A 27,277-nucleotide genomic window follows, 5' to 3' on the forward strand; every position below is an offset into this window, starting at 1 on the left:
TGTGGTGCCCTTTTGTCTCTGCTTGGGTGAAGACAAGCTGTGGGACGAAGGTATTTCCTGTTTCGCTTCCTGGGAGACTTGGGCCTGATACGTGTGTGAGCATCTGTTTCTTGGCCCCAAGGAGAGGCTTCCTGTTCCTCCCAGGAGGACTAAAGGGTGGATCTGCTTCTGGCATTTAGGAAGTCTGTTACAATCTCTGAAGCTAGAGCTGTGTCTTTGACGTGGGTGGAGAGTCACACTATTTATTTAAATGGACCTCACATGACTATGGCAAGGTCCCTTTCTGATACTGGCTTTGGCCAGCCACTGGCCCTTGGGGAACTTTGTCTCTAAGCCTTTTATTGCTTAGGTAGTCAGAGCTGATGGATGTAATAATTCAAACCTTGCCTGACATTATATGCAAGGCCAGCATTCTTTTTATTAAATCAGCATTCTATGGACCAGCCTACCTAGCCTGGTTTGTTAATTCTGATCACTGTGCAAACCAAAATGACTAACAATAAAAGGAAAGACTGTCAAATTGAATCTCCATCCCTAACTAATCATAATCCCTGCCATATGTCCTTGGCACAGATCATGTTGCTGCCTGGGGCGTTTCATTCTCTGCAGTGAGGCGTGCTGGAAATTTGTGTCGGTGAAGACTACTCTTGCCATTTTACACCCTGAAGGGATACCAGAATGAAATTCTTAGCAGCTGTTTCCCATGGCATTTGCAGTGTTGGAACTATAGAAATGAGGTGTCTTAGTAGGTGGGCATGACAACAGGTTTTAGTGTGACAAAAATTTATGAAAAATCACATTTGATATTTTCTCTACTAGCCAACTCTAGTTTTATTTAACAGTCTACTCACTAGTAAAGCCTGAGCATTGTGAAAGAAACGAGAATTTGACAATATCTTAGAAATGTATCCTACAGTGCCTCAAATAATCATTCGTTTATCAATAATCTTTAGCTGATAGGACCTTATACTGTGTAGTTTTAACTTATAGGCCATAGTCATTTATACCGTACAGAGAACATTGTTCCAACCAAATTCCCAAGTGTATTTTCACTTAGCAATATAGATCTGGAAGGTCCTGGCTCATTTCAGTTAAGATAGTCGGGTTTTGAATTGCTAAATAATGATAAGGTAAGACTTTGACATAGCATCCTGATTTATTTTTATTTATTCCTTGGCTCAGTGTTTAATTCCTCTTAGAACTTAAGCTTTTCTAAAGATGGACAGGATCTCAAAGAAGATTTAACCCCACTGCTCCCTTTTGGATATAAGGCAGCCAATGCCCAAGGCGGATAAGGAAGGCAATGCAGCTTGTTAGTAGTAGTGCCAAACGTAAATCACATAGTATCACGTGACCCACATTCTGTGGTTCACAGGGCTAGCCTAGATTCATGATGAGGGGAAATAAATCTCACTTCTTGATGGAGATAGTGACAAAGCATTTGTGGCCATTTTTAATCCACTATAGTCAAAGCAGAAAATTTTGTTTCATAACATTTTAGACTCTTTGGGGTATTTACTGCCTTTTAGTTAGAAAAATTTTAGCCACTTATTCTTCAAATATTTTTTCTTCCTCATGTTCTTTCTTGTCTCCTTCTGAGACTTCAATTGTATGTAGATTAAACTCTCTTGATACTGTCACTGAGTCTCTGTTCATTATTTTATTTAACCTTTCTTCTCTCCATGGTTTAGTTTGGATACTTTTTACTGACTGCCTTTAGGTTCATTGATCTTTTTTTCTGTACTGCCGCGTCTACTCTTAAGTCCACCCAGTGAATTTTGTTCTTTTCGTATTTTTTAGTTTTCAGTTTTAGAATTTCCATTTGCTTCCTTTTTTAGTATCTATTTCTCTACTGATACTCCCCATCTGTTCACAGATTATGCTAATCTTTTCTTTTAAAATCCGTAAACATATTTATAATAGCTGTTTTAAAGTCCCTGTTTTATATTTTTAACATCTATCATGTCTGGATCTGTTTCTATGTACTTTTTTTCTGGTTGTGGGCCACATTTTCCTATTTCTTTGCCTATGTAGTAATTTCTGATTATGTGATGCTATGATATTGAGACTCTGGATTTTGTTCTTTCTTTAAAGAATGTCAACTTCTGTTTCATAGGCAGTTCACCTACTGGCTAATCAGCTGGTTTGTGTTGAGGCTTATTTTTAAGCCTTGTTGGGATTGGTGTAGGTCTTGACCTAGCATGGCCTTTTTCGAGTCTGAGGTGAATGTCCAGGATGATCAGTGAGGTCTGTCTACTCTGGCTGTCAGAGATACTATATACTGTGTGACCTCTAGAATTTCCATTCAGCTTACACTGCCCAGGAACTGTTGTTTGCCAGGCCTCTTCATGAGTATTGGCCTGCACATTTGCAGCCAATGACTTAAGAAGGCCCCTATGCTCAATTTGAGGCTCTTTCTATGAACAGTTCCTTCTCTCTGGTTCACTTTGCTGCAAATTCCAACCACTTCAGCATCCCTGACTTCTAATCACTGCCACACCAGCCCAGTGAGATTGTCATGCTCTGCTTGGGTTCTCCATCCCTACTTGTGTTCCAGAAAGTATCTTCAGGCAAAACACCAAGGCTATTATGTGGATCAACTCTTGTGTTTCCCTTCTTTCTGGGACCCTAGTCCCGTGTTATCCTGTTATCCAATTCTGAAGGCAGTTGCTTCATGTATTTTGTTCAACTGTAAAATTTTTTACTGCGGAGGGTTGTTCCGGCACTAGTTACTCCATCATAGCCAGAAGTGGAATTGCTCCATCTTTTATAATGAAACAATAGATATTTTTAATAAATAGAAATTTCTTAAATTAAAAAAACAACAAAAACAAATTGCCATTCTACATAGTACTTAAGTGACTGATGTGGAGCATTAAATAGAGACACGATTTTGCTAGTGAACTAAAGTCGCCTATAGGGCTTTTTTGACACTTGGCTAATATGTGTTGTTTAATAACACGTTATGAGCTGTTGAAATAAATTCTACTTGAAAGCTCTTGGTTCTCATCCAAATGATGCCTATTTTGACCTACCAAGTTCTTTGTTCTGTCCTCTCTTGGGTTCTTTGCTAGAAGTTCTCTTCCATTATTTAGTTCTTCTGCTTGATTTCCACTTCCTCATGTGGACTGAACACTCGAACTTCCATAATCTCATCCCTAACCTAGAGACCTGTCTTCATCCAATGCGTCTACATACCACGATTGCTGTTCCTATCTGTTAGTTATCAACTAAGATAAAATTGAGGCCCATCTCCCTACCTCCATTTAAATATATTTACATCCACTACAAGTAATTTGGTTCAGGAGAGATTAGTTGCCACAGGAACATCCTAATTATCTTCACACAAGAATAATAACCCCCCTTGTAGTTGCTGGTGCTATATTATATATTCTAATTTAGAACCGTTTTCAATTTGGGCCTAGTTTAATAGATTTCTTTGAGTACATCTCTTGAAAAAAAAAATGGTACCTGTCCCTTCCTGTTTCTGGGATATAGTTTTAGAACTGCCTGGTTCCATTTCTCATATGATTTTTACCTTCAGAAAAGGCTTAATACATAAATAGTATGATATCACACATTTTTAAATATTTAGATTTGCTAAATTAGTCATGAAAATTAGCATGGCCTAACAGGCTCATGTGAGGGAAAATATAAATGGATCCTACAAGAAATCTTACTATATAAATAAGCTGTTATAAAAAAAAATGATTCATTGTGCGTTTTTTCACTGAGAACATGAGTAGCCTGAGGAATCATTACTGCTCTGGTTTTGTAAGAGTGGTAGAAAACAGCAAACATTTTGCTGTTTCTTAATGAAAAAACATCAAATTTTCTTTGAAATATTAACTTTTAATGATAATACATTCTCGTGTACAAATGCAAAAGGCACAAAGGTATATCTATTCTTTTAACAATATTCACTGGGCGCCTACTATATGCCAGATACTGTTCAAGGTACTGGAGATATAGCAGTAATTTGAACAAAACCCCTGCCTTCATGGAGCTTCCATTCTAGTGCAGGCAATCGTCATCATAAATCACTTATTATTGTAAGTATTATGTGAGGAAGAGTTAAGTGCAATGGAAAAGAAGAATGCCGGGTAAAAGTGGCTTAGGTGCTGCTAGGAGGACTGTGGTTTTAAGTAGGGAAGTCAGGGCAGGCGTCCCTGAGAAGAGAATTTGTGCTCAGCCTTGCAGTAGGTGAGGGGGTGAGTCTTGCAGCTGTCGGGGGAAAGAGCATCACTGGCAGAAGGAATAGTGATTGCAAGGGTTCTGAGGCCTCAAGGTGCAGCAAAGACACCTGTGTGTCTCGACAAGAGGGAGTAAGAGATAAATAGCAGAAGACGAGGTTCTGAAGAAATTGGTGACTGGAGTGGGGCATGGGGTTCAGATGTGGGAACTTGGGGTTTACTCTGAATGCAGTGGGGAGCCACTGGAGACTTTAGAGCAATGACATGGCGTGATCTGTCTTCAATCAGGAAACGATCACTCTGGATCCTGCAAGGAGTGAGTCTAAGAGGCCACAAGGGTGGAAGCAGGCACTGCTGCTGCGAGACCGTCGCAGTAGTCGGGGAGTGATGGTGGTGGTGTGGCCAGGAAGAGTACAAATAAGTGTCTGGATTCCGGAAATATTTGTGTGTGTGTATTCATTCTAGGTAAACAGGAAAAATAAAAATATATGCATATATTTCTTCTCTCTGCCATATGTCAGAGACAGCACATTATATACACTCTTCTAAGCCCTGTTTTCTACTGAATGATACCTTGGATTTTTTCATATCCATAGAGCATCCTCATTCTTTCTAAAGTTTGCATACTATTCCATTGTGTGGATTTATCATTAATATTCATATATAAATATATTTTATATCACATCCTTATACATACAATTTTACATATGTGCAAAAATTTCTGCAGGAGTCCTATAATTGGAATTATTGCATTAAAATATTTTGAGATACCTCCATACTGATTTCCATAGTGGCTGCACCAATCTGCAATCCCACCAACAGTGCACGAGGGATCCCTTTCCTCCACATCTAGAGAACATTATGCTAAATGAAATAAGTCAGACAGAGAAAGACAAATACCGTATGATCTCACTTGTATGTGGAATCTAAAGAATAGAATAAATGAATAAACTCATCAGAGATAGTCCCAGAGATATAGAGAAAAAACTGAGGGTTGCTAGATGGGAGGGGCGTGGGGATCAAAGAGAAGGGGAGGGGATTAGAAAGCACAAATCAGTAACCACAAGATTGCCACGGGGATATGAAAGACAGTTTGGGGAATAAATCAATAATGTTGTAAATTTTGTAGGGTATCTGATGGACGTTTGTCTTATTAGGGAGACCACTTCAGGGATGGTGTAGATGCCTGACCACTGCACTGTACACCTGAAGCTGAAGCTGAACAATAATGAATGTCAACTGTAAATATATATATATATATATATATATATATATATATATATATATATATATATATATATGGAGAGAGAGAGAGAGAGAGAGAGTCACAAGATGTGGAGTACAGCATAGAGTCAGTGGAATTGTAACAGCTATATATGATGTCAGAAGGGTAGTACATTGGGGGAGGGGGTTATCACTTTGTGAGGGGTATAAACGTCTAACTATTACATTGTTTTGAACACCTGAAAATAATAAAAAATATTCTAATTTGTGGTAGATACTATCAAATTACCCTCCTTCGGTTTATACTGTGTTTCCTCGAAAATAAGGCTGGATCTTATATTAATTTTTGCTCCAAAAGATGCATTAGGGCTTATGTTTGGGGGATGTCATCCTGAAAAATCATGCTAGGGCTTATTTTCTGGTTAGGTCTTATTTTTGGGGAAACATGGTACCAATATTTACTTCTACATGCTGTGTAGTTCTACACTTTAAAAACATGTAACTTCTTCCAATTCACAGCATCTATTGAAATTGACACTATTCATTCACAGGGTGAATTCTTCTAATGACCAAAGACATCTTAGGGAAGAAATGAGACTCTTCACCCAGTTATGTGTTGAAACCCATCAGTGTTTTAGTACTATTTTAGTATTGCATATTGCAACATATTTTTAAAGTGTTTTGCAATCTTCACTTCTTCCAAAAAGCCCATTGCGCAGGTCAGTGTTCTTAGAAAAATGCCATCGAATTGGGCCTGGCTCCTTGTAAATGTTTAGTAAATATTTGTTGAGTGAATGAATCAATGAATGAAAATGTGTATTTGATTCCTAAGGAGGCTTTTACTAGGGACACTTTCTAGATCACACAGCAACTTAATGTTAGTGACAGGAATAAGTGTCACCATTCCTGACTTCTAATAGGCACTCTTTGTTTAAACTGTAATAAGAATATCAGCATGATATCTGCCCTCCTGATACATGTTTAAGTGCCCAATACAGTATTGCTAACTAGAGGCGTGAGGTAGTACAGCAGATCTCTAGAGTATATTCATCTTGTGTAGCTGAAACTTTATGTCCATTGAACAGTAACTCCCTGTTTCCGCCTCTCCCCAGCCCCTGGCAGCCACTATTCTCTGTTTTTATGAGTTTGACTAATCATGTAGTATTTGTCCTCTAGTGACTGGCTTATTCCACTTAGTATAATGTCCTCCAGGTTCATCCATGTTGTCACATATGGCAGGATTTCCATCTTTTTTAAGACTGAGAAATATTTCATTGTATGTATATACCACATTTTCTTTACCTGTTGATGGATATTTATCTTGTTTCCACATCTTGGCTATTGTGCATAATCTAACCAGCGCTCTTTTCAATGCTATACTTACATACTACTCTCAAACCAAGTCCCTAACAGCGTGTTTATCCACTTGTTCTGTGGTTTCCTCAAGTTGTCCCCAGCAGGGGCTCCAACAGCAGAGACTGAGGTAGAGGACAGAGGGGATGAGGGGAGAGGGACAGGGGAAAACCTGGACATGCAGCAAGATGCAAGAGGTCTTCCATGAATAGCTGGGTTTAAAATAAACAAGTAAATAAACAAGTGATTTATGAACCACTTCCTTCTCTCTTTTTAAAACTAGATTTGATTTTTCAGAGTAGTTTTAGGTTCACAGAAAAATTGAGTGGAAAGTCAGGGAATCCCCTTATGTCCCCTGCCCTCACACATGCACAGCCTTCCCCACCAGGGTGGTACCTTTGTCACAACTGATGAACCGACACTGACACGTCATCATCACCCTAAGTCCATCGTTTACATTAAGGCTCACTCTTGGTGTTCTACATTCCTTGGGTTTGGACAAATATATAATGACATGTGTCTGCCATTACAGTGTCATTCTCACTTCTCTTTGAAAGCCAGAGTTTCAACCAGCGGATCCAGAGAAGGGAAGGCGTTTACAAAACTCCTTGCTAAAATGTACTTCTGTCTGCTTCTACTCATGGGTGTGTATCCTGTGCCTCAGGTGGGTTGGGATGATTAAAAGACTGAGAATCCCTGTTCTAGGTAATGTCCTCGCCACCTCTCCCCTTCATCCTCAGTATTCTTCCTTTTTTCCACTTTCTGTCTCCTTCAAGGGCCTTTTTTTTGTTGCCCAGGAATAGGGAAGGCTAAGAATGAAAATTATCAGAAGACTCTAACTCAAGAGGTTTTTATTCTCTAATCCTCACAACCTAAAGGCCTTTAGGGGGTTCCAAAAATTTAGCTATAGTAGTGGCAGTTTTTTTTTTTTTAAACAGAGTCATCTCAAATCTGAGTATAGCCCTAAGAACTGTGGAATGATTTTTGAGATCCTCTGCTTATTATGGTGAAAATTGCATAGAGAAAAAAACACACCTGATGTTCAAACTAACCTTGAAAGCATTTTAAAGTTATCTGAGTCATCCCAGAAGCCATTTTAAAATTGTAAGGAGCCAGAAGAAATTAGTTTTAACTTAGTGCTGGTAGAACAAGTGCATCACCTAGGGAGAACCATGACAGAGTTCTATTTTATGTGCTGGTTGCGCCCCGGTACGCATCCCAGTTTGGCTGGGGCCTGGGGGAGGGTTGTGGTGAGACTTATGTCCATCCGGCCTGATGACCCTGCACTGAGTTTAGACACTTGTGATCAGTCAGAGAAGATTTTTGAAAACGCTCTGTTAAAATTGGGCAAGGTTGTACTTTGATTTTGTATTTTCATTTTAATTGTACTGAGACAAATGGCAACCCACTGAGCCGGATCAAAAAGGTTTTCCTCTCTCTGTCTATTCACAAACAAATGCAGGGTCAAGCATTATTTAGCTATTAGCAGGGCTGTTCTGGCCCTCTGCCTGAAGGTGAGTGTTTTCAACTGTCCAAATAGCCCTGGGTTCCAGAGCTGGTACCTCTCTGCCATGGGACAAATGACAGAGTGGTTGTCTGCGAAAGGGAGGTGGAGGTATTCTGATCCCTTCTGTTGTTCTGTTTAGGGCCAAAATGGAGGTCCACAGTGACCTGCAGTCACGACTCTCTGATCTCATTTGGGACCCTGAGGGGCAGTTTTCTCCTTCACTCTTTTGTAGAGACAACAGCAAGCAGGCATGATTTCTAAATAGGGAGGCATTAGGCCAGGAATTTGCAGACTTCACGGGTTGTGCTCCCTGATGGCAGGGGTGCAGGCGTGCGTGGAAAGGGTCACCAAGGTCTTGGTGTGTCTTGTGACAGTCAGTCTTAGCTGTGAGGATAAAAAGCTGCAGTTACGCTGGGGGTCTCAGGATCCAGCAGGGGGATTCTTTTGAATCTCTCTGAACACAAGCAGAATCAAGAACTGAGAGAGAATTTTGGCAGTTGATTGAGTTGTGGGATGTGTGTGTGCATGTGTGTATATGTACGAGTATGTGTGTATTTATGTGTGTGTGCATTTCTGTATGTGTGTGTGTATATATGTGTGTCTGTGTATCTTTGTGTGTGTGTGTGTGAGTCTGTGTGGTGGTGGGGGTTTAGCAGGTAGGAAACTCAGGGAAAAGAGTCAGCAGAACAGGGGCCATAGTGATACACATTTTTAGGACTAAATGACCAAACAATGGTGTTATTAGTCATAAAAAGAGAAATGAGAAAGGACTGATTTTAGGGAGAATTACAATAATGCCTTTACGAAGTCTTTGTAGAACTTTCATCTGTAAGTGATGTCTGTTCTGAATTCTTACTCCCCTTAATTGTGCTTCTTACCACATTTCAGCTTGATAATTGCTGAATATGTACAAATATCCTTAATTCAATTTTAACTTCCTGTGTGCTGGAACCATCCTCTTTGTATCACTCAAGGGCTTTATTTTCCTCATGAAGACACTCAGTAAATATTTGCAGATTAAATAAATACATTTTCAACACCTTCTTTCTGAATTTGGTTGACATTATTGAGAAAATTTGTAATTAGTCAAGAGTAAACATTTCAGTATTCTAAGTGGTTAATAATCGTATAATTACAATGGTAACATGATAAGTGGTAAGCATCTTGAGTTACAAAGACTTTTGATAGCTCCATGTCATCATTGGCGTTATAAATACACATGATTTTAGCGTACTAATACATAACCTCTGTGTCAAATGTTTTTGCGTGTAAAATGGGGTTCATGAAACCTGCTTCATTTAACAGGGCTGTGATGATCAAAATTTTCAAAGCCCTTTGAAAAGTTACTAGTGTTACAAAAAGGCCAAGACTGTCAAGTATATAGTGTTTGAGATCTTACTGTTGTTATAATAGAGAAAAACATACATGCACACCTATCTATAAAACCTTCAAAAGGCACATGAGGACTCTGTTTTTAAGCACTTTATTCATTGCTTTCATTCCGTACGTCTTTTAAAAGGTCTTTGTGGCTAATGGTGATGGTGATGGAGATGGTGGTTCTAGTAATAATTTCTCTAGCCTTTTATAAACTGTAGAGCTCCCAGGTGTTATTTTGGATCTAACAGTTCATGAGGGGAGGGGACTAGCCTTTTTAACACTAAGATACGGGTAAAACAAAATGAACAAACTGCAAAGTCATTTTAATGCAGATGTTTTAGTTAACATTATACCTAATATTCTGAAATATATTACTGATCTTCAAAAGACATCTGGAAATTTAAAAAATCACACCTGAAATTATTATAATATTGTCTGTCAACTATAATTGAAAATATATTAAAAATAACAAACAAAAAAAACAAGTGAAGTGAACTTCCTCGGTCTCCGGCTCTTACTGCTGTGTTCGCCCGCTTGCTCTCATCATCCTGTGAAGACTAAGCCAGCTACACCTTCCTCCTTCCCTTAGCTTGTAGCCACATTGTTGCGACACCACCACCATGTTGGAGGTGCTCGTGGTCTAGGGCTCCATCCTGAAGAAGGTGCTGGAGGCACTTAAGGACCTCATCAGCGAGGCCTGCTGGAACATCAGCTCCAGCCGGTGAACTTGCAGAGTATGGACATGTCCCATGTCTCCTTAGTGAAGCTCACCCTGCACTCCAAGGGCTTTGACACGTGTCGCTGCAACTGGCCCTGGGTGTGAGCTTCACTAGCATGTCCCAAATATTCAAGTGTGCAGCATCGAAGACATCATTACACGAAGGGCTGAAATAATGCGGACACCTTGGCACTGGTGTTTGAAGCTCCAAATCAAATAAGGTTTCAGACTATGAAATGAAGTTCATAGATTTAGATGTTGAACAACTTGGGATTCCAGAATAAGAGTGTAGCTGTGTAGCAAAGATGCCTTCTGGTGAATTTGCACGTATATGCTGAGATCTCAGTCATATTGGAGATGCTGTTGTAATTTCCTGTGCAAAGGATGGAGTGAAATTTTCTGCAAGTGGGGAACTTGGAAATGGAAATATTAAGTTGTCACAAGCAAGTAATGTCTATATAGAAGAAGAAGCTGTTGCCATAGAGATGAAAGAGCCATTTCAGCTAACTTTTGCACTGAGATACCTGAACTTCTTTACAAAAGCCACTCCACTCTTTCTTACAGTAACACTCAGTATGTCTGCAGATGTACCCCTTGTTGTAGAGTATAAAATTGCTGATATGGGACATTTAAAATACTATCTGGCTCCCACCATCAAGGATGAAGAAGGATCTTAGGTGGTCTTAAAATCTAAGAAAATAAAACTAAGCTCTTTGAGAACTGCTTCAGAGATTCCAGCATGTCCTTAAGTCTCCTGTCACCAAATTTGTACCTCTGAGTACATAGGTAGATAATGTTTTCTGTAAATAACCTATTATTTTTTTCTCCATTATTTTTTTAAAATAAATTTTGTTGGGGAATATTGGGGAACAGTGTGTTTCTCCAGGGCCCATCAGCTCCAAGTCATTGTCCTTCAGTCCAGTTGTGCAGGGCGCAGCTCAGCTCCAAGTCCAGTCGCCGTTTTCAATCTTTAGTTGCAGGGGGTGCAGCTCACCATCCCATGTGGGAATTGAACCAGCAACCTTGTTGTTGAGAGCTCGCGCTCTAACCAGCTGCCCCTCCGGAAACTCAGTGGCAGCTCATTGTCTTCACTCTAAGTGTGGAGGGTGCAGCTCACTCACTGGCCCAGGTGGGAATCGAACCGGCAAACCTGTTGTTCAGAGCTCACGCTCTAACCAACTGAGCCATCTGTCCGCCCTGTCCATTCTTTACAGTTTGTTAAAAGGATAAAGTCCTAAGTCAAATCTGGTCTTGTTAACCTAGAACTACTTCTGACTTATATAGAAATACTCCTTAGGATTTTCATATAACATAGAGTTTTGACTATTAATGCAGTTTTAAGAATTGTTTTCAATTTAAATAAAAGTTATTTGAATTTAAAAAGATACAAGTGAAGTAGTTGAGCAAATTAAGCATTACATACATTCCCATGCGAAGACAGTGCCATTAAGTCTGTTGCTGCCCACTTCTTGGCTGACTTTATGGTCATGAAAAGGCAGCTGGGCAGAGAGCAGTCCTGCCTTCCCCTTTCCCTTCCCCTCCTCACCTACTTCCTGCACCCCCACAGCTCTGACTTAGGGTGTTGGAGTCCATTGTCCCATGAGGTCCCCCAGAGCTTCTGTAGGAGTTAGCACTAAACAATAACAGAGCACAAAATAATAACACATAAGCATTTGTGGGAAAACATGTACAATAACCATAAAATCAGCAGAAATCTCTCCCCTTAGGTGACCTGTTGTTGGGTATATGATAATCAATATTTGTAAGCCCTTTCCTTGGGGAGGGCCACACCCTCATTAGTCAGCTGAGTGAAATAGCTGAACCATGAAAAGAAAAAAACTGCTCTTGAATCAAGTCCTTGACTTAGCATCTTTATCCACTTATTCTGTGGTTTCCTCAATTTGTTCCCAGCAGGGGCTCCAACAGCAGATAGTGAGGTAGAGGGCAGAGGGGATGAGGGGAGAGGGACAGGGGAAAACCTGGACATGCAGCAAGATGCAAGAGGTCTTCCATGAATAGCTGGGTTTAAAATAAACAAGTAAAAGACCCCAAGATTTATAGTCATATAAAGCAGGAAAACACACTGATTCAGTGGTTCATAAAACAATAAGACCCAAATAGTATATACTGACTGAATGAACAGATGAATGACAGTATCTCCAAGAAGACGAAATTTACATGCATGAAATGTGAAATAATAAAAATAATGAGATTAGATGCAAAAATAAAATGTTACCGATTGGATTTCAGAGAAGAGAGAGAAGGTTGTAAGGAAAAGCTCCATGAGGGAAGTGACCCCTAAGCTGGTCACAAGGAAATGAATTCGTGTGAGAAAATAACTTCATGCCTGTGTTAGTTTTCTAGTGCCGTGTAACAAATTACCCCAAACTCAGTGGCCCAGAACAGCATACCTTCTCTCGCCTTTCCATGGGGCAGGAGCCTGAGCATGGCTAATCTGAATTCTCTGCTCAGGGTTTTAAAGGCTGAGATCAAGGTGCTGACTAGGCTGTGTTTCTTTCTGGAGCTCGGGGACCTCCTCCAAGCACACAAGACTTTTGGTAGAATTCAGTTCCTTGAAGTTGTAGGTCTGAGGTCCCTGTTTTCTTACTAGCTGCCAGCCAGGTGCCTCACATGTTCCTTGCTACATGGCCTTCTTGCAACATGGCAGCTTCCTTCTTCAAGGCCAGCAAAAGAATCTCCCACTTCTACGCTCTTTTAAAGGATGCACTTGATTAGGTTAGGCCCACCTGGAGGGTCCCCCTTTTGATTAAAGTCAACTGATTAGGGATCTTAGTTACATCTGCAAAATTTCTTTACCTTTGCCGTGTTCCAACATAATCATGGGAGTGATGGCGTTCCTTTGCCATGTTCTACTAACTACAAGCAAATTACAGCTCCGGTCCACACTCAGGGGGATTGTTATACAGGGAGTAGGTCACCTTAGACGCCTGTCTACCACCGTGTCTTTTTTTATGAATGATTCTTTTTTGTGGTTGTTTTAAAAGTGAAGTTTTTGAAAAAGTGATCTAAAAAATGGGCGCTGGGTGTCAGATGCTTGGCTAGGGAAAATAACTCTGACTTGGAGCTTTGACTTACTTTAACTTAGGAGACCAGCTCTGTGTAGTTATTAAGGGAGTGGAAAGGAGTCAGTTATAATTAGAGAAACCCACCTCATCATTTTGATAAGCTGCAACAGCTTCCTAGCCAGCCTCTTGGCAGCCAGTCTTGACTCTCTCCCATCTGCCTCTACTTGCAGTCAAGGTGATCTTTCCAAACTGTGCATCCAATCACGTCACTACCCTGCTTAAAATACTTCTGCTGACTATGAGATGAAACCCAAGGAAAGGACTGCCATGCTGTTCAGCTTCATGTCTTAACACACCTTCGTGTGCCCTCGTTGTCAGTCAGCTGAGCCAGTGGCAGTTAAGAGGAGGGGATGGATTTGAGAGACACTGAGCAGGTAGAATTACCTGGATATGATGAGGGAGGACGAGCCTGCTTCCTGCACGGAAAGAGAGAGTACAGGTGCAGGGGCAGATGTGGGAGAGCAGGTGAGTTTAGTTTGAGGTCACCGTAGGACATCACACCCAGGGACTTGTTGTGTGCTTGGCCCTCTACTTTGTACTGGGGAGTCTATAAGGGAAGTGCTGGGTATGACCTCTACATAGATGAGATTCTATGTAGCATGGAAATTATAGATTCCTGAGAAGTGGGGCAACAGAGTGATTGTCACCAGTAGTAGATTGCAGTGGTGGGATGGTCAAGATGTCAGGTAATAGCTGAGTGGAATTTTCCCCACTCAGTGAAGTAACCAATGACAGATAAACTGTTTCATTGTTCTGTGGCTTAAATGTTTAAACAATGGGAGACATTATTAGGACCTAATTTGGGGTGCCCAAAGAAAATATCAGGAAGAGGGGTTCCAAATGTGTCCTGGTTATCTCCAATTAACTTTGTCTTTCCAAGTATCTGCACTTGGCCTCATACAGTCTGGTTACGAATCTTGAAGTTCTTTTGTGCTTGTTTCAGACGGTATGGAAGTAGGAAAGTTTTTCTGCTACAGCTTTCTGTTTCTCCTGGAATCCAGTTTCTTCTGGACTATGGTTTCTTCTGGAGAGTGTTGGGCCCCACATGTTTTTAAGCTGCCCTGGTCTTCCTTCCTAATAGGGGAGAAGCTCTAGGTAGAATAAACAAATGGGATGCTGCTTTCCTTCTTGATGGGAGATATATTCTAATCTCTTTTCCTGTGTAGCTAAGTAGTATCCACTGTATCAATGTCCAGTCAATTTCCTGCTCATGTGGTCCTTGTCATTCCTCCTGTGGTCACCTAAATGTTGCCCTTGCTTTTGGTTGGCAGGTGAGTGCCAGGGTGGCTATGGCAGCGACTCATGGAGTTCACGTCGCTGCTTGCTGAGGCTGGTGTGATCCCCCGCTGGTGCCAACACTGCTTTCCACAGAGTATGCCCTGCTGGCTTGGCTTCTCACCGAGAGGCACCTATGCCAGCTTTCCCACTGGGCACACAAAGACTCATTGAAAGTTGTCTACACCCCTTTATTAACTGCTCAAGATCCAGCCCCTCTTTCAAAGCCCCGTAACTTCTGGTAGGGAGTTTATAAAGCCCTTCCAAAGGGCCAAAAGGTAGAGTGGGCACTGATACTGATGAGCTGTACCTTCCTTGGTGAAGCCTGCACACCTCTCAGCTCTTTTGGTCATCTCGTAAACTGGGCACCAATGCAGCAGGATTTCCCTACCCCCTCTCCAGGAAGTAGAGTCCAAGCCCTTTCAGTAGAGATTAGTTGAGAGACTACCCGAGGTTGTGGGCATATTCTCTGAGTCTAGTTTTCTGAAAGTGTGATGGGGGCAGGTGAAGAGCCTCCCACCAAAACTCAGGAAAGCACGTGTCTTAGGTCTTCCCCTAAGTGGCAAGTCATCTGTGCACATCCTCCAAAAATGTTCATCTCCGTGGTGGGACCTGCCTTCCTCTGACAATGTCCCAAGTGCCTTGGAACTGTGGCACATCTGGTCCTGACCTCAGTATTAGTCTACGTGATGATGTGGTACTTCCTACCCCCAAATCCCAGTAGCTTCACACAATGGAGGTTTATTTGTCACTTACACAAAGTCTCCATCTTGTGGCTATGGCATCGGAAACACATGCCTGCTGTATTAGTTTCACAGGGTTGCCCAAACAAGATACCACAAACTCTGTGGTTTAAAATAACAGAAATTTATTCTCTCATGGTTCTAGAGGCCGGAAGTCTGAAGTCAGCAGGGCCATGTTCTCCTGAAGGCTCTGGGGCAAGAGCCTTCTTTACCTCTTTCTAGCTTATGGTGGTTGTCAGCAATCCTTGGCATTCCTGGGCTTGTAGATGCATCACTCCAATCTCTGCCTCCACCTTCACACGGTCATCTTCCCAGTGTCTCTGGATCCAAATTTCCCTCTTCTTATAAGGACACACCAGTCGTTGGAGTAATCTCTATGACTTCATCTTAACTTGATTACATCAGCAAAGACTATTTCCACATATGGTCACACTCACAGGTACCAGGTGTTAATACTTCAATATATATTTTGGGAAGGACACACTGCAACCCGTAACATCCTTCAAAGTTGTGGGGAGGAAGGCAGAGATGGAGGAGACACAGCCTGGCTCCTAACAGTCTCACCTCAGAAGTGATACATGCTAGTTTTGTTCACAGACTACTGGCCGGAGCATGGCTTCAACATAACTGCACGGGAGGCTGGGAAATTCAGGGGAGCACAGGGCCTTAGTGAGAGCTACTTACCTCAGTCACATCCTTGCGCCGCTCATTTCTTCTGACCCCAGAATGGTCTAGAGCACACACAGGGTAGTTTCTATTTAATGTGAAATATCTATCAAGGAACATCATATGATCCAGCAAAGCACATTGAAAGCATAGACTTGGAAAACTGCTCAAAGAAAGAACAATTTTTCTATTATCTATAAAACTATCCAATTTTTATTTGATTCTTTGGTTCGTCTTAATCCAGAGAATACGAATGGTGGTTAACAAATTGGATCCAGTCCATAGATATTTTGTGCGGCCCACAGAATGTTTAAGAAACGTGATCTGGATATCTATCTTTCCTTGAACAATGATAAGATCTAACATCTGGGCCAGTTTCCACAGAAAACCAGTAACTGAATAAAAGCTACTCCCTGTAGATGCTCCCACCTCTGCAGTTTGCTGTGGTTCCCACCATTCCCTATAGTGTTCTCAACACTGAGGCTGAGTAGCACTTCTCTGTGTCTTCATGCTTTCACCATTGTTTTCTTATAGCAGAGATTCCCCCCCCCCTTATATTTGGTTCTTTTTACTTATATACCTAGCTGATTGGTCCCTGCAGGCATTTGTGTGTGACCTCCATTTTAAGTAAAATCTGTGTTTTCTTGTATGTTATCATATCCTGGTGCTTTTAAAAGATTAAACAGTACCCAAAAGTATCACTTTGAAGTCCTGGTTCTGAAGTTGATTCTTGCTATAGCACCTGCAAAGGGAAAACTCACTCCCTTTGTGTTTCCTTTACTCTCACACTACTACCATACTCCAGACACTTCTGACAGCAGAGGAGCGACTCTCAGACACCAGCTAAGTGTCCTGCAATTCAACCCAACTCAATTCAATTCTGACTCTATCCATCTGAAGATAGTATCAGGTCCCATAGGTTAAGGGTTCAGTCCCACAAGCAGACCCCCTAACCCCCCTTCAGATGCCAACCACAAGTCCAGGTTGTCACCTGTGCTATAAATGGCCTATGGGCTATAAAATCAGAAAGGTTTCTACCATTTCCTCCTTAGGTTTGACTAATTTGCTAGAGTGGCTCACAGAACTCAGGAAAACAGTTTACTTAGTAGATTGTCAGTTTTTAAATAAAAGGATATAATTCAGGAAAAGCCAGATGGAAGAGAGGCACAGGGCAAAGTATGGGAAAGGGCACGGAGCTTCCAACCCTCTAATCATTTGGTGGTTTCCCTGGCAACCAGTCACCATCCTTAGATTACTAGGGGCTTTCCAAAAAAATCACCTCATTAACATAAACTCAGTTGTAGTTGAAAGGGGCTTGTTAAGAATAATGAGACATCATTTCACCTTCATGGTTCTGAAGCATTTCAGTGACTGAGGACAAAACACCAAATATAACAAAAGATACCCTTATGGTTCTTACATAGGAATTTACAAGTTGTAGGAGCTGTGTGCCAGAAAAAGTAGACAAAGACCAAATATATATTTCTTATTACAAATCACAATATCACACCATCTGTAATAGTCATGATTTAAGGTGAATAGCAGACAAAAGCTTGGAAACTCCTGTGATGGGGATAGGTAGATAAACATTTACAACGAAAACTTGCAATGGGATAGTTGCACAAACTTGAATATAACTAGAATAATGCATGTTGACTCAAGGAAATCCTTACTGATACAGCTTTTTGTGCCTTTTTCCCCCTTTACAGACCATTGGAACGATCCAGTGAAGATGTGGATATAATCTTCACACGACTGAAAGAAGTTAAAGCTTTTGAGAAATTTCACCCAAATCTCCTTCATCAGATCTGTTTATGTGGTTATTATGAGAATCTGGAAAAAGGAATAACATGTAAGAAATGGAACTCCAGTGGTATACTGCCATGTATGGTTTGTGCTTATTTGTGGTTATCCTGTGGAATAGATAGCACGTGGGGTATTTATGTGCCAAATATTTGAGCTTCAACTGAAGCTATTAGGTTGACATGTCCCTATGCTTTGTTTCTTCAGTTCTGTGTAGGCATTTCCTTAACATCTTTGTTCACAGCACGTAAAATGGTCCCTCCACGGCAGCCTACTTTCCAGGTGGAGCTGGAAGGATGTACTGAATCATATATTCAGCTGTATCCTTAGAAATTCAAATAATTATTTTCTCTGACCCAAGAAATATGTTAGCCAGTAGGATATTAAAGATAAAGGTCTCTTAACTAATGCTAATAGTAATGTTTTGAATTAATTTCAGTGGTATCATCTATTCCGGGTAGGAATAAGGGGAAGGGAGAATAAAATGAAAGGGTCATAGCTGCATTTAAAACAAGTACTTGCTCATTAAAAAATAATGCTTTTCTACCAGTTGGGATGCTTTGTGCTGAAGTAACAGAAAAATTCCTTCCAACTGGCTTGAATAATCAATTATTCATACTAGAGGAAAAATCAATTACTCATATACCAGAAGTCTCGAGGTAGGATGGCTTCAGGGTTGGTTAATTAAGTGGTCAGTGACATTATTTAGGTCCCAGGTCCACCTGTCTTTTCTGTTTTTCTTTTTTTGATATGCATTCTCAGGTGTTGGCTTTTTTCCTCAGACTTGTCCCAAATAATTCTTAGACAGCTATAGCAGTTGGAGACATTACATGCCATTACAAACACGTCCTGCCAAGGACTATTTCTTCTTGTGTCTGTTTTTCAGAAGTCCCCCAGCAGACTTCCTATCTTGTTTTATTGGCCAGAATTGTATCACATGTCCATGTGTAAACCAATCACTGGCAAAGAAAATGGGATCACTGTGATTGAATTAAACCAATCATGACTACCACAGTGATGCCAGGAAAGAAATTCATATGCTCAGAGCACTTGGCCCTTGAAGGAGCATGGAAATTTGTATATAATCCTTGTATGTATAATGTTCAGTTAGATAAGAAGGAGGGAGGGCATGATTCTGGATGGGAAACCAACAGGGTCTATCACACATCATAGAAAATTTAGAAGACAAACAAAATCAAAATGACCTGCAATCCCCAAACCCAGAGATTACTGTTAACACTGTGTGTGTATCCTTCAAGATGTTTTCTGACATGTACACACTCACAGTCACACATCTATTTAAAAAATTATCCATACACTACTGTTTTCAAGCTAATACTTTCATTATTGCTATCGCAAACTTCATTCTCTTGGGAATGAGACTCCATTTTCTGTTTCTTAAAGCCATTTTCAGAATGGATCTATCATATGTAATATGAAATTGACTGGCAAATGGTAACGTCTTTCGGGGCCAGAAAGTTCGCAAAAGGCAAAGCTCTGACTCTAACCTAAGTCACTTCCAAAGGCTGGGAACAGCAGTGACTGGAGAGGCCAACTACAAACTCATCAATCCCCCATCCTAAGCTTATCATTGCACTTGGCAGGGCGCCATTGTCATTCTTCGCTTTTCCACTGCACGTCTTAGTCGGGGAGTTTAGAGCAGCTTGTAGTCATTAATTGTGGCTCCCAGAGGCTTGCTCTGATGCAGTGAGCAGTAGCCTGGCCGGAATTCAGCTGTCCCACTGGGTTGTCATGTAATTTCTCATTGAATCCCTACAACTCTGACTCTAACTGAAAAGAATGTTAAAATGTCAGATCCTTCCATCTAGTTATTTAGCTAGGATATTGAAAAGGATTGTTGGGTTTGCATGAGATTTTTGAACCAGTGTTTCAGAATGACTTTCCCAAGTACTGCTCTTAATGTGATAAGGGAACTGAGGTCCTATCTAACTGTATTTCTCTCTGAGATTACAAAAGTAAAGCAAAACGATGTTCAGAAACTTCTGATGAGAGCCATTTCCAAAGAGCAGTTAACTCCTAAAACCTAAAAGCAGAGAATTTATAAACCAAACAAGAAAATGGGCATGATAGTACGAGAGTTCAAACTTTTAAAGCAGATTTTGTTTTTCTTAATCCTTCATTGGTTAGCTTAAAAGGAGATGCTCTAGCCTAGAAAACACATTGCTTTTAATGTAGATAGACATAGGAAATTGGGGTAGTGGTCTGGTTTTATTGAGTCAAACCTTGTTAATATGTACCCCATCTAGAGTAATAACATTCCAGGAATCACAACACAATGAAGTGTGTGAGTATTTAAGATAAATTACATAGAACATCACTCAGTTTTTCTCAAATTTAAAGGTTCCTATAGTATTTTGGGTTACCGTCCTTTATTACTGCTCTGTAAATTTGAAAGAGTTCTGTTTCATAGAGTTCCAGTTCGTACAATGTTGAATAAATAGGATGTAGCTTTGTTGATAGATGAGGAAAAGAAAAATGGTTTTTGTGGGAACAGGTAAAGGCAGAGTGGTGAGCTTAGCTCGGTCCAAGTCATGCTTATAATACCAGTGAGAAACTTATCTGAGCATGCGGTAAAACCAGCTTATGTTTGGCTTTGTTTACATTCCTGTTTCTTTTTCAGTATTTCGTCAAGGTGATATTGGAACAAACTGGTATGCTGTCCTGGCAGGGTCTTTGGATGTTAAAGTATCTGAGACCAGCAGTCACCAAGTAAGATACCTTATTCTTTTTTTAAGTACGATTTATTATTTTCCTTTTTAAAAATACACCTTATGTCTTTTATGCCATAAAAATTACATTTTTTCAAACCCACTTCCTCTTTCCCATCGTAAGGAGTTCAAGTGTTTGATGAATTCCTTTATGAAGTTACTCAAGAAATATAGGTATTGAATGTTTCCTGTGATTTGAGTATGGTGCCAGCTGTTGGAACACGAAATGCAAGAGCACATTGCCTGCCTTCCAGGAGCTTGCTATCTATTGGGAAATGCAAACAATTCATTTGCACTATAATTAATGGCTGTTCATAAGGTGAAACATGAGCAAAGGGGGATGGAGAAGGAAGTCTCCCAAGGTTTCCCCTGAAATCCATCCTCCATCTGGTTTCCTGACTTTTCTGTGTCCTAGAAGTGATCCCCTATAGCCTGATGAAAAGGCAAAGAAACAGTTACAGGGACAAATAACGTACAGCCAAGTACCATGTGTAAGACAGTGCTTCTGAGCCTTTTTCATAGGTAGCACCCTTCAAATGTGAGAAACGTCCAGGATGTACAAAATTTGAGATTTAAGTTTTGTAGGAGCTTATGTGAATACTGGAGTTGTGGGCAGTTACTGTCTAAAAACGTAGAACTGTCCCAAACGATTGTTGGTAAGGTGGACATTTGGAGTTTGGAATATAATTGTGTGTGTTATACCCATTGTTATAGATGGTTAGAGTCTCAGGCTAGTGAGAAGTCCTACTTAACCCATAGTATACTTTTTGTATGTATCAACACATCGAAAGTTCCATTAGAAACTGCCTGGAACCTCCTAGTCTTGATGATCCTGTCCCATCTCTCACAGAGCCAGATTTCTCTTGGATTTCAGAGAGGGCCAAGGAGGGAGGTGGGTTTTGATTCTTGTAAGCTGCCTTAGTTTCCCAATGGGACTGAGAACAGCTAACATTTCTCAGATATCTGCCATGTGCTAGGTAGTGTTCTAAGCACTTAACAGGTGTTTCCTTACTCCTTTCCTCCTCACAATAACCCTATGAGGTAGGTCATATTACTGTTTTCATCTTATAGAGGAGGAAATGAAGGCTCCAAGTAGTTAAATAATCTGCCACAAGTAATGTTTCTCAAATTAGGGGAGCTAAGATTAACACCCTAGCAGTGAGGCACCTGATCATATGCTCTTAGCCACTGCTCTGTACTATTTGACTCAAAAGAAACATGATGAAGCTTGCAACGTCCCTCTCTCTCTGCCGTCTGTCATCCTTTCAGATTACCCCCGTCTCTCATCTCTGCACACCTTCTACCTGTAGACTGCTGTCCTGGTGGGTACTCTCGGGGCCCTTTTGCTCAGGGCTGCTCCTCTTGCTTACCTCAATTGGGTCTCGCTGGCATGGGTGTGCAGAGGGGACAGGGCCTAGAAAAGAATGATTCTCCTCATTCTCCAGGTGGTCCTGAATGAATAATGATGGAGGAAGGGGAGAAGCTGAAAAGAGAAAGACGAGGAAAGACAAGAAGGGAAGGAAGATGAGAATTAAGGAAGAGAAAGGTGAGAAGGAAAGGAAAGGGAAGAGAGCTGAGGAAAGAATAATAATAAAAAAACGCAGAGCAGACGTACCTAAGGAATGATAAATCACAGCAGCAGTGAAGTGCTGACACGTCAGATGTTTAAAGCTAGTGTGAGATTTGGATGGTATTAAAATAGTATTTGACTTCGGGCTGTTGGAATATTGCCCTGGACTAATTATCTCTCCCCATGGGGTCCTAGCACAGAATAGCTGAGTAACACTTTGTTACTAGCCATGGGTTTTTAAAAATTTTAATAAACTTTTAACTGTATGTTTTAGCTGTGGTTTTGACCTCAAACCTAACACAGAGAAGTTTCCTAAGCTGGGCTTGGTCTTCTCTTGAGTTGTTAGGAATTATTAGCTTTATAGCAAAGATGGCTTCCTGCCTCCTCTGTGTACTTCACCCCACCATGTGCAACCGGGGCTTTCTGGATTGATGAGTAGTCACTAGGATATAAGGCTGAGAAAGCGCATTGCCCTCTGTATCCTCCAACGCTTCAGGTAGTAGCCTGAGCTGCACAGAGGGCCCAGCCGTCCAGCGTGCTGTGACGGACAGGCCATGGTTCCAGCCATATGGGACGAAGACAGTGAGGACGAGCCAGATGGCTGAGCCACCTTCCGTGGCCAATTGCTAGAAAGGGAATCAATAGCAAAAAAGCCATTTCTACTGCACTGGCTTTCTAATGGGCTCTAGGTTTCTGTTCACTAGTGATGTGGGCAAATCGGGGTTAGCCAGTCAGAGTAGTGCCCTATATAAGTCAGGGGTCACCAGAGAAACAGAACCAATAGGAAAAGATAGGTGGATAGAGATTTACTTGAAGGAATTGGTTTATGTGACTGTGGGGGCTGGCAGATTCAAAATTGGTAGGCAAGCTGGCAGGCAGATGTGAAAGTTGATGCCTTGGTCATGAGTCCCAAAACTAGAAAGTCAGGCAGAATTTCTGTGTTGCAATCTGGAAGCAGAATTACTTCTTCTTTGGGAAACCTCCAGGGAAATCTGTTTGCTCTTCAGACCTTCAACTGATTGGATGAGGCCCACGCACGTTATGCAGAGTTATCTGTGTTACTTAAAGTCTGCTGATTATAAATGGTCATCACATCCAAAAAAATACTTTTATAGCAAAATATAGACTAATGTTTGACTAAGGAACTGGTCACCATAGTCTAGCCAAGTTGACATATAAAATTAACCACCATATACTCCAGTGGGGAGCAAAAGGGGGTTGGGTGATGGGCCATGGGAGGAGAAGGAAGGAAAGACTTGGAATTCCTACCCCAAGAGACCAGCAACAGTATTGCTAAGTGCCTTCACTGTGTCACACTGTGCTAAGGGTTCCACGTACATTAACTGACTTCATTTTTAGGCATTCATGTCCTATTTTACAACTGAGCTTGAAAACAAAGCACAGTGACATTAGGGTCAACTTTCCCTAGGGCCAGACAAACGTACGTGGCGAAACTAACATTTGGATTCAGGTCTGACATACAATAAAATTCATGTTCTTCCTGCTGCTCACATAGGAAAAAAGGTTCATAGGGGGCAGTAAAAGAAGAAAGTTAAAAGATACTAAGAGAGAATTAGGGAAAGAGCAAAGAGGTAACAATACAGACAGAGTTAAATCTTTAAAAGTGGGTAGTGAAGAGTTTCTTGTTAGCCTACCCCTCCATCTTTGTTCCTCAAGTCTTTCCCTGCCCTGTGTGCCTGTTTTCTCATCCGAGAGTCAGAGGAGATGGTGGTGATAAATTTCCAAACTTACCATTTGCAGGCCCTCAGTGGCGTGGTAGCTGAGCCAGAGTGGTGAGCTACTTAAGAGCAGAGGTAGCGCCCACTACAGGCAGCTAATGTGCAAAGCACTTTCCTGACTCATTATTTCACTGGTCCTCATTACACTGCCCTCCCCCATTTAGTGCTGTTATTAGTCTCATTTTACAGGTGAGATGCCATATAACTTGCCCAAGGTCACACAGCCATTAGGTATCAGAGACAGTTCTTTGTGATCCTACAGCTCAAGTTCTTGACCACTGTGCTTGTACAGTGGCCATCCAGGAGGAATAATGAATATGGGGAGAAGCAGTGTTTCCCTTGTAGCTCCTGCAACCACCCTGCTGCATTTCTATTTCCAGCTCAGAGTGCCACACCTCTTCACCTCTAAACTCACCACACAGGTGCTTGCTCCACTTGAGGCATGCAGGTGGGGAAGGCCCACTTCTCACACGCTACTGGGCTGCCCCTGAAATGCGGGCCCTCTTTCTGCCACCACCCCTTTAGATCGGGAGGTACACAGTTAAATGAGCATGACCCCATCCTTTCGAAAGGCTTCTAAGTTAGAGCGTGGGATAGATAAGTGTGGGTGATCAGGGAGGGAGATTGAGGTATAGTATATACAAGGTGGAGGTGAAATAGTTAGACTAGGTGTGGACGGGATGTGTGGGGGGTTGAGAGAAAGGGAGGATTCTGACTTAAATGAAGAGGTGGGTGGGTGGTGATGCCACTAATTGAAATGCATAATGAAGAAAACCCTTCACAGGTTCTGGTATACTATTTTTATATCATACATTTGTTAGGTATTATTGATTTGATGGAATTTTTTTCTGAAAAAATCACCCTATTTCTTTTATATGGTGATAGGAAAATATAACTATATATGACTTTCAAGAATACATAGGGCATAGATATTTTATTTGGCGCATAAACTCATAGGCCCTTCTTGCCTGTTTCAATACAATGCTACTTTTTCTCCCTTCCCTTCATTCCCTTATAGTTTGTTTTTGGTCACTAGGCTAAGAAAACACAGCTTCTTGCCCTCTGTATGATTGGGTTGGCTTTTGAATTCTTTGGACTCCAGGTTGAGGGGCATGCTTATTTCTCATTGATGAGATCCTACGAGCATAGCAGGAGTAACCCTCTCATCCTTTACAAAGCATTTCATTTGGAATTCTTTCATTTGACTCACCCTATTAGGTGAACCTAACTGTGTTGTATCTTGCTCAAGTCACAGGTCAGTGAGTGGTCTGCTCAAGATGGCATAGTGGTGACCCGTAGAGCTAGAAATCACCATGATTTCCTTACCCAATCCAGTGCCCTGCCATCCTTAGCGGTAACCAGCATATGCAGCCATTTCCCTGGGGTGCCCGTAAGGGGTCTAGAAAGGGAGCTCCTGTAAGGGGTCTACGAAGCGCGCTTGCTCCCAACTGGTGTGTGGACCCTCCTTTGCCCCCTTGGATCACTGATGCTGTTGACTCCACATTTGGGAGAAGTATTAAATATAAACTCTGGTGAGTGGTAACATAAACTGCAGGCCCTTTCCTGGGCAGGGAGGATAGAGAAGAAAGCCGTTGGGCTGTGGGGAGCGAGAGGGCTCACCTCCAGTTTTGCTTGGGGTCAGCCCACCCGCTCAGTTTAGAAACACAAGTCTGCCAGCTGGGGAGGCATGACCTGGCAGGCTGACTGCCTCACCCTGTGGGTCTGTCTCTGGCTCAGGACACATCAGACAGTCATACAAAATCCTGCTGAGTGCTATTTAGAACGTGCTTCTCTCCCTTTCATAGGCCAACACTCTGTTCTGCTTCCCTGCCTTCCTTTCGGCCTAGTTCCCCAAATCCCAGGCTTTCAGCGTGGACTAGAGTGGGGAAATCAAAGCCTCTGGAGGAGGAGGTGGATAATGGGCCCTGCCTCTCGGAGAGCCTGCCCAAGAAGCTGGTGCTAGGTTGCTTTCATTTATTTAGTTACAGCCTTGAACCATGTGTGTGCTAAGAATTCTGGGAAGTTATAAAGAGGCTATTCTGTTCCTATGATTTTGACGAAATTTTAGAGACCGCTATCTTTACAAATATCTTCCTAGAAATTGTATTGATGCCACTACTCCATAAAACAAAACCGACTTCAGAAACGTTCTTATCCCATGTCCCTGTGTAATTAATTGACAGATGCCCTTCTCCCAGCTTCCCAGACGTTTCTCCTGCCTCTTTGTCTTATTCCATGAAACTTAGCCCAGCAGGTGGACCTGCTCACAGACGACTTCCCCATCGCAGTGTCCCCAGCCTTACTCCCGTGCTCACATAGATTGGCACTTGGCAGCACAGATCCTATCCAGGATTAATCCTTCCAGATCCCAATGACGCCGGTCCCCACGCTCAGTCTCTTACCTAAGCCTAACCAGGACACGTACACCTTCCAGTGCCCGCAGCTGAAGTCTTGTGTTCAAGGACCTGTCTGTGTTGGGTGCCTGTTTAACTCAATGGGCTAAAAGTCAGAAATTTTACCTTCCCACTAGAATGAATAATACCATGGATGTACTCTCTTCTCATTAATATTTGAATGGATTTAGGGTGAGAAGTGAAGCTTAGAACAAATAGTAAACAATAAACTTAAAAATATAAATAGGCTTATAATCCTCACTATATCAATAATACCCAACTCTGTGCGTATGTGTGTATGTTTCAGACAGAAAGAGAGAGAAAGGGTCCTGCTTTTCTCTGCAAATTTTATAGGTGAGGGGCCTTTTTGGCATGGTAAATATTTAAGTCATAGAAATATGTAAGATTTTAAATTAATCTTTGCACCAAAAAAATACAGTATTTCTCTAATCATAGCAAAGGAGAATTTCTGATTGCTGCTTAGTGAATAGAGGTTCATGCTGCAAAATAGAGAATGGGATGGTGTATTAATTCATTAAAACTTCTACCGTGTTTCACTGAAAATAAGACCTAGCTGGACAATTAGCTCTAATGCGTCTCTTGGAGCAAAAATTAATATTAGACCCGATACTATGTTATATTAAAGTAAAATAAGACCAGGTCTTATATTAATTTTTGCTTCAAGAGACACTTTAGAGCTGACTGTCTGGCTAGGTCTTATTTTTGGGGAAACCACTATCCTTACAAATATCTTCAACAGATGTTTATTTAAAGTGTTAGTAAATATCTAATGCAATGCGTACTGGTTAAAAGCAGACCTCTTTTGAAATCCTCTCTGCCACTTAATTACTGTGTGACATTAGGCAAGTTAGGTTACCTATTAGTTGGGGATAATAGTTCC

General features: G+C 41.4%; 1 protein-coding gene and 1 pseudogene across 5 annotated transcripts in view; both read left to right on the forward strand.

Moving 5' to 3' along the window:
- The window catches only part of RAPGEF4 (Rap guanine nucleotide exchange factor 4), a 277,635-nt gene that overhangs the window by 33,299 nt on the left and 217,059 nt on the right, over positions 1-27,277 (forward strand). For all 5 annotated transcript variants that reach the window (XM_074338157.1, XM_074338103.1, XM_019727445.2 and 2 more), the window contains exons 2-3: positions 17,852-17,994; positions 20,587-20,675. In XM_074338157.1, coding sequence (XP_074194258.1) covers positions 17,852-17,994; positions 20,587-20,675 — 232 coding nt within the window. The remainder of the gene's footprint in view (positions 1-17,851; positions 17,995-20,586; positions 20,676-27,277) is intronic.
- LOC109445227 (proliferating cell nuclear antigen) lies at positions 10,275-11,049 on the forward strand (annotated as a pseudogene).

This window comes from Rhinolophus sinicus, linkage group LG01 (genome assembly GCF_036562045.2).
Source record: "Rhinolophus sinicus isolate RSC01 linkage group LG01, ASM3656204v1, whole genome shotgun sequence".
NCBI classification, from domain to species: Eukaryota; Metazoa; Chordata; class Mammalia; order Chiroptera; family Rhinolophidae; genus Rhinolophus; species Rhinolophus sinicus.